Source organism: Eurypyga helias, unplaced genomic scaffold, assembly GCF_000690775.1.
Source record: "Eurypyga helias isolate BGI_N326 unplaced genomic scaffold, ASM69077v1 scaffold14413, whole genome shotgun sequence".
Classification (NCBI taxonomy): domain Eukaryota; kingdom Metazoa; phylum Chordata; class Aves; order Eurypygiformes; family Eurypygidae; genus Eurypyga; species Eurypyga helias.
The window spans coordinates 47,227-55,905 of NW_010243192.1; the positions used below are offsets into that span (position 1 = coordinate 47,227).

At 37.2% G+C, this 8,679-nt stretch overlaps 1 protein-coding gene across 1 annotated transcript in view; it reads right to left on the minus strand.

The window, feature by feature from the left end:
- Positions 1 to 8,282, minus strand: part of SCAPER (S-phase cyclin A-associated protein in the ER) — a gene marked incomplete at its 3' end in the record, with an annotated part of 54,675 nt that extends 46,393 nt beyond the window's left edge. The window contains exons 1-2 of the mRNA XM_010149319.1: positions 8,220 to 8,282; positions 4,491 to 4,608 (exon numbers count right to left, since the gene is read on the minus strand). Of these exons, the coding sequence (XP_010147621.1) occupies positions 4,491 to 4,608; positions 8,220 to 8,282 (181 nt within the window). The remainder of the gene's footprint in view (positions 1 to 4,490; positions 4,609 to 8,219) is intronic.
- Positions 8,283 to 8,679: the final 397 nt, after the last annotated feature.

An 8,679-nucleotide genomic window follows, 5' to 3' on the forward strand; every position in this document is an offset into this window, starting at 1 on the left:
ACAATAGCAGTTTTCAATTACATTTCTTATCTCTTTGAATGAATCTGAGGATACAATTGGGTGAACATTCTGTTGTTTTCCTCCAGTTCTTATACACAGTGTAAGAAATCTACCCTGACACCCCTCTTCCTCCAAATTATCTATAAAACCTGTAAGGCAGTCTATGTTACAGTGCCAAAGCTACATATAACCAGTCTGTACTCCAGAATCTATCTCATGAGCCAAGCTGGTGCAGTTGCCCATCATAAGAACCATTTTCATAAAAACGAGGCTTGAACAAGACCTGGTTGCCTGAACATCATTTAAAGTAAGGCAGAGCCATCTGCCCAGAGGAAGCAACTGCATAAGACTGACTATTTCTGACCTCTTCATTGAGGAAGCCTAAATAAGTTTCTAGTATTATTATAAACCATGTATTTGTGAAAGTTTATAGAGCAGTAGTAGATATGATTTTTCTACCTCTGCAGTGCTAAGGATTCAGAGAAATTACTGCCTTCAGGCCCACCTCCAGATTAAATTACAGCAATATATTTTGCACAAAATTACTTTTACAAATCACTGCCACTGTCTCATCCAGCATAATGGCCCTGTATTCAGCTACCAGCACTAGCCTGGATTCCCGTTCATTTCAGTGAAATTCAAGGTTTGAAACTTATGAGCCTTAAAGAATACCCTTCCCTTCACCTTCTATTCTGCCAGTTACAACCAGATCCAATGTCGCTAGGGCTTACACACAATGTTTTCAGTCATGACTCTTACAACTTCCTTACTTGGCCAAAGAGAGCCAAGTTTCATGACTTTCACCACATACTGCAAAACCTATTTACTCCATCCGGCTCTTGCTAAAGGAGCAGATTATGCTGCAGGCTCCCCAAAGTGTGCCAGTTACCTTTCAACCAATAAAATATGTTTCCTTACCCTGAAATGCTTCATCTATAAATGGATTCTGTATGGCGAGAGCCCAAATGATTTTAAACAAATAGGAAGTAAGAAGGGAAATTAGAAATACAAATTTCCCAATTTTTTGACCTGTCACAAAGTTCAAAAGGTACCTGTCGACTTCTACTAACTTTTAAATGTCAAGCCTATAAGATATTTTAACTGTTACTCATATCATAGCTTAAATTTCGTAATAAAATTTGTGTATTGCTTATCTGCACGTAATGCCTCGAATTTCATGCTAGGCATATGAAATAACGACGAAGGAAAAAAATCTGAAGTCCTCCAATAGAACGACCACACCTTCCCAGGGTGGGCAAGATCTAAGTGTCTGCAATAGGGAATTGGTGGCCACATGCCGGGAATGCAAATTTACATCTGGAGACAGAATATCAGACCACTGAATTTTTGACAATTACAAGACCATCCTCACTGGACACAAAGTCAACCGTACTGTCAGCTAGTCTATCCAACAGAACCTGCTGCAAATTCATGAATTCCATGAAGGAGTTTCAGCAACTGAAATGTATAAGCAGTCATACCTCTTCTAGATCACAGCCACCATGTTTTGGTGGAGGTAGATCTTCTCATGTCACTGACCTGTATTTATAACTACAATTTCAGATCTGACATAACAAAGGTGCATGCTGCTCCAAAACACTTAGCAGAAGGGCTACCTGTCATTCCAGATATCTCTCTCCTTTTTAAGGAAATATTTCTTACTGGCAGGAACTATATATTTCCATTAAGGAATTAGAAGGTTTTGATTGCAATTCTTTTCATTATTGCTCTTTTGCCTGTGTCCTCTAAATAAAATACATCAGTCTTTCACAGTGCAAGTTGAATGGCAAGGAGGATGCAAGCACATAATTTTTAAAAGAAATAGGAAAAGAAAGGATACATGAACTGAAAAGATGAATCCAGTATTTCATCAAGCCTCCGTAACATTACCACCAATAACAGCAAATGCCCATACCCTCACTGTTTCTGCAGAAAAAAACAAAACCAAACTCATCATGAGGAACAGCCCATACTAGAAAAAGTTAAATCAGACACTGCTACTGTCAGGGGGCAATACCTCTGAACACTACAAGCAGAAAAAACTGCACAAAGACAAAATTCTGCTTGGTACAGAAGAGCTACAGGATCGGCTCGGGCAACCTGAACCTCTGGCCTGATTTACATGACCCATGAACGAGTTAGAACTGTCCTAATTCATAATATTGCTGTATCATTCCACTGGGACAAAATATATATTGAAAAAAACAGCAAAAAATGAATCAGAGCTCACTGACCAACATATATACCGTCTACGCCAAGACAAGGGTCAACAGATAGAGGATCTGGCTCTGCCAGACTTTCATTAGCCACAAGTTTCTTTCTACAGGGCAATTTTCCACTGGGCAATTATCATCTGATTCTTTGTATTATGCAAAAAGGTCAATCCATGATTTAAAAAGAAGAAAGCACCAGTGACAAAGAGTTTAAATATTACAGACCAGAAGAAAGAAATTAATATAGCTACTTGGATTTTAATTATCATGCGTAACAACTATTTAGTGAAAGCTAAAAATTCACTTTTACATTTGTTCTTCATGTTTCGGCAGAAAACGTTAGACTTGGAGCAAATATTCTTCTACAACTCACATTCACTCATTTTTAAGGAACAAGTCTTACTTGGAAGTTTCTAAAATAGTATTACAAGCAAGGTAGTATTAAAAAATAACAGACTTTAACCAGAAATTGAATCAACTCACAAGTAGCTCAAAAATACTGTTAGAAAAATACTCTGTTTCTTTCACATAAACTCATTCATATTACTCCCTTCCCCAAAGTGTAATTCAAAATCTATAAATAATTTAGGTCCCAATTGTAATTCTGCTTAAATTACATATGTGACTAGTCCAATAACACCGTTGGATCTACTACCATACTCAAGAACATGCAGGCAGCTGTAAGGCTAGCAAATAGATAAATTCATCTTCTGGGGACAGATATAAATGAAGCTCCTGTAAAAACACAGAACTGGCCCACTTACAAATCCACATATTCATGATAATAAACTGAGCAGCTGCTGCATGTAATCCAAAGCAGGAAGACACGCCTTCTACTTGGTCAGATTATGCTCAAGTCCTAAATGATTTCCATTTTCTCTCCTACATACAGCTAACAAAGACTCACAGTACATGTTTTTCTGCTGACCAGTCAGTGTTTACTAAAAATGCCACTATACAAAACATACTAAGATAGCTGGGACAACAGCAAAGTAAAACCAGAAACCAAAGACATAGATGTGGACACTTGTAATTAGGTTTAGGATGTTTAGCTGCCAAACCTAAGTTAACTGTCATTGTGCTTGTCACTGTTCAACAGAGGTACAGCTATGCCTTCTGAATTGAACGCAAATTCCATGATGAAACCTATACAAATGTCCATGCACAAACATCTAAATAAGCTGTCAAGCAACTCATTGTCTTGCGTGAGTTTACACCTCAGAGGTTTTAAAAAAAAAAAAAAAAATTCACAAGTACACGTTAACATATAAAGCAAGCCAAAGAATAAAGCAAGCCAGTCAGTTTACTTCAGACACATGGTTAATTATCTTGCAGACTAAATGTAACTGTTCATAGAAATATCTTTTCCATGGGCAGAATCACAGAACTGCTGAGACTGGAAGGAACTTCTGGAGATCATCTAGTCCAACCTCCCTGCTTCAAGCAGGGTCAGCTAAAGCAGGCTGCCCAGAACTACGTTCAGTCAAGTTTTGAGCATCTCCAAGTACAAAGACTGCCCACAGTTTCTCCAGGCAACTTGTTCCAGTGTTCAACCACCTTCATAGCAAGAAAATAAAAAAACCCCATCTACTTTATACACTCCTGCCTAAGTCTCAAAAGCAGCAGCACCTGCACAGGGACATGCCAGCTACAGAAACAATCAGATGAAGTCCTCAAAACCAGCATTCTAACATCTGGAACAGCTTGAGCAGTATAAAAATTAAAGTCAACTTCTGGCTCCTTAAGTCATCATACCACAAGAGAATATTACAACAGTAACAAAACTGTTCTGAGGACTTGCATTATGGAAAACCAGCCTCACATATCCCCTTCCTTAAAGATTCTTCACAGATGTTTACCAGGGACTGAAATGATACAAAAAGAAACTTCCAAACTTACTTATTTCAGAGTGCAGAGAGAAATCTGTTGGATTGTTCTAAGCCTTGCCTAGAATTCCGAATTTCCAAGTTACAAGACAACATTATTATATTAAACAAATATCTTAATAATATCAGCAAGAGAGAGCAGTCTTGGATGTTGCTTACAGACAAAATTAAATCAGTTTTTCATCTGTCACTGGGAAGGTTTTATCAAGTGATCTGTCAACTGCAGGGTGCATTCTGGGAAAAAACCCTTTAAATTATACTATGCATGCTAAACATAACCTTTTATTTAAATAGAGAAATTCTACGTAAGAAATACGTCTCCAGGTGAGCAACTCCAGTTGACAAAGGGATGGAGGTGGAAAAAGCAGGAGGAAGACTGTTGAATACATACCATCATCATCTTTGTTTTCCAGTGGAACACTCCATGCAATTAAGTTCCTTGCTGTACGTCCCTCTTCTGCGACTATTCTCCTCACTTTGTCATGACTATTAGACCGTTGGAAAGAAGCCTGAAAACAAGAAATATAGGGATTGGGGGAAAAAAAAAAATTTTTGGTTTGCTATGTTAGTTTCATTCCATATGTGATCAAACCACCTGAAGTGGGGTACCCAGATACTGAATTTTCACCAAGTATGTGAGATGGGTGTACACATTCATTTTCACCACCAACTGTTTCTCTGCATGACAGTCACGTTGATTCATTGACGTGACACGAGTCGCTACCCTGCCCTCAGTATGGGTATGTCTACACCACACATTTTTAACCTCCATTTAACTGACTGTCAGTGATGCTACAGCATCACAGCACACTTCATGCATGTTTTAGTTACCCTGCGTTAATCAGAGCTAATTATTCCAGATAAAAGCTGCACTGGACCAAAACACATGTGTTAGCTGACTGAAGAGAGCCTGGAGAAAGGGATAGGACTTATTGGAGCCATCCAAAATGTACAAAAAACACACCTATCTTTCTCTGAGAGGACAAGAACCTAGAAAATATTTCCTGGCAACTAACATTGGCTGTTATTACTAGAAAGCTACAGGTGTTCAAGGACAATGAAAGGCACTGAGGATGAACTTCATTTACCTAATAAACATATTACTTTGCACCTGCAGAATACACCGTTGCAAGACCTTTGAAATCAAGTATTTTAAGAAATATTTGTATCAAGTGACAGATGTCAATTAGATAAAATGTCGCCTCTTCTACAGTGTACTGTTATACCACAGAAAATTATTTGAACCAAAGCCAAACTATATACTGTAATCCTAAATTTATATACCGTGATAGCACAAAACTGCTGACCAAGTTATCTTTAAACACTGACAAACTTAACCACAGAGAACTTACATAAATCTAAATATTATCTTAGGCTCAGACTGATCTTCTTTACCACTAATAAAAAGACACATTTTTTCTCTTTGCTTTTATCATCATATGACTCAAGCCTGCAACCACTTTGTTTCATAGTACTAGGACATCTTTAGAAAGAAAACATGGTAAAAATGAATATAGCAGATGAGTGGCTATAATTTATTAAACTGGTAGGAAACACAACAGAATTGAGAAACAGCTTTTACTTAAATGCTTATATAATAATATTTAACTTAGGTTTCTCTCATCCAGATGAACTCAACTGCTCGTTTCAAAGCTGCAGTGTGCCATCTAGTGCTCCACAGACCTACCTAGAGATACCACCATGTAATAAAACAAATAGAAAGAAAAAAATAGCACTGCTATATAACTGAACTTTTGCAAAACCTAATTAAATAAATAAAGCAAGTTACACCTTTCGGCCCAAAGAATCCAAGCAAATGCCATGAAAAAACAGGATCGTTACTGAACTGGTTGTAGTCTATTCTCATTCTATATAATTCATTGCCTACTTTCACTAGGAATTTTTAGTAAGAGTGACCAGTTCTGCTGAATCAAGTTTTGTTTGGGTTTTTAATTCCCTTGTTGCATAACGATACACTTCCCATCATCAGTCTGAGTGAAAGAGCCACGAGTGTCACATAACTTTTAAAATCACTTTCAGCTACTGTAAAAATTCCCAATGTAAATACTTCCAGTAGCTTACATCAGAACAGAGTCAAATAATTTTAACTTAATCGCCTCTGAAATGTATCTGTCTTAAACCAAAAGAAGAATGTTCAGACTGCATTTTGCATTAATTTATTCTCAAAACTTCAAAACAAGACCCAAACACTCACCTGGCATCCCCAAGTGCCAAAAATGAAATAAGTAACAGATCAATCTCTCCTCATTTATTGCATCACTTCCTTCAAGTCATCCACCAGCAGACAGCGTTCACTCCGCACAATCTAATATTTAACTACAGCACTCCTACAGCGTAAGCCCACTCATTCTTGCCATACACAGACAACTTGGAAACCATTTGAAATTTCTTCTTTCCTATTATTTTTTATGCTGTTATGTTCCATTTCATCCTTCACTCGTCTGCCCATCTTCCAGGCTTACCACCCCTATTCCTTCAATCTTTTTTCTTGTGTTTTCCAGATCTCAGATTTCAAGTTCTCTGAGTCTGAGCACTTAGGGTTTTCTCTTCCAGATTCTCCGACTAATTCACATTTGTCTTTGAAATACAATGTCCAAAAGCAGCAACTAGCAGTCTTCAATGAAGACTTTCTCAATGCTAAACACTGTGGACAGGTCACTCATATCTTTCACATGATACTCCCATTTAATCATCTCAAACTGATGCATGGGGTTTTTTTGCAACATGGTATTACCTTATGATAATACTTATGATATAATCATAACACATATCCCATGACATATCACACAGAAACTAGCATGACTTACAAAGCCATAGAATAACAAAGCCTGGAAGGGACAAACCTCTACAAGTCTAGTCCAATCCCCAAGTCCCCATCCTCTGGTCAGAGCAGATCCAGCTCTGCCCAACATAAAAGCAGAATTTCTCTTGTTGCACCTATGACCCTCTATAATCCCAAGGTTCCTTTCTGCACAACTGCTGCCAAGACAGTTGTTTTCCATCTTTATTTCTGGAGATCATTATTCCCATGTAAATGTAAAACTTTGCTTTAGTCCACACCAACCAAACCATCTTTTTAAATTATTTACTTTTTTTACAAGCCAGAAAGGCTTATAAGGAAAGCAGAAGCATCTCAATGTGACATTTCCAAACACTTTGTATCATGAAACTACAGTCTGACTTAAAATTCTTGTCTCCATCAGTTCGACGTCAGTCAAAAGAAGAAAACCAAACCCTTAAAGGAAGTCTTAACAGGACCCGTAGCAACAGTGAAGTGTAGAGCCATAAAGAACTGTAAACTATTGTGCCAAAGGCCATAGTGGGTATCAACAGTCTCTTCATTTGACTAGACAAGAGCAAGCTTTAATACCCTTCTTCATACCAGTGAAGTGATACTGACACGTAGATTTTTGACCACTTCCTCAAACTGAATCCTTCCCATTTGCTACTTAACTATCCAAAGAAGTTACCTTCATCGAAGTGCTCTAGATACCATCATCTCTTAGGCAAAAGGAATGACTACAAATTTGTTTAGCCTTAAATAGCAGATTTTTGTTATTTAGTCTGTACTAGCCACACTTCTTTGTGTGGCTATGAATATTAAAGGACCTTTTATGAGGATTCTTGTTTAAATGGGGTTCATATATATAAATGTATTGCTGTAAACAAAACTACCAGCTTCATCCATTATGTCCTCAAAAGATAGGACTTCAGCTCTAACCTCAGCTACTTCAAAGAACACCACTCTAATAGGTAACCAAACATTATGGTCTTACACTAGAGCACAGGTTGGTTGAAAGCAGTTTAAAATGGTAATCAGCTGAAACAAATGTCTTAGACTGCAAAAAACCTACATACTAACACAACTAGGAACGACACAAAATCAGGAGAAATACTCAGATTTCTTCTACAGTAGAATTCATTTTTGAAGGTTTCTCATCATGGTTTTAATACATTAAATCGATTCAGTTTCTAGAACCAATACTTTCAGAGAAGGTACAAATGAACTGATTTATCAATGAATCCCAACATGAAAAAATAAGATTTTCTTGCAGTAGGAAAAATCCTACCACACTATTACAGTAGCTGAATGTCTTACCGTCATGTTATAGTCTTCCTCCACATCAACAGGCTCACTTATCACATTTTTGGATGACCCCATTGAGTTTTCATACCTGTGTCAAAATAAATGCAATTAATTATTTTCACTTAAACCACTTTTAAAATTAATTTTAGCTTCTTAGCAGCATTTATGGTGTAGACATGAGTTGAATGCAGTAAGTTTTTCAGAAGACAGTTATATTGGTAAAGTGTTTGCATTGCTCCTTATTAAAAGTAGTCCAAGGCCCAAGAAGAAAACAAGAAGAGAATGACCCTACAGAAAAATGTAAATGTGTATGTAGTAAGACAGCAAACTGTAAGAAGAACATTAAACCTTTGAAACAAATCATGGACTGCTCTAGAACAGTGAAAGGCAAGAAGAATAATCTCTCCTGTGGTAGAGGACTGGGCAAGTTGGTTATTGGTTAAAAAGAAAAATGAATCAGAGAAATAGTAAG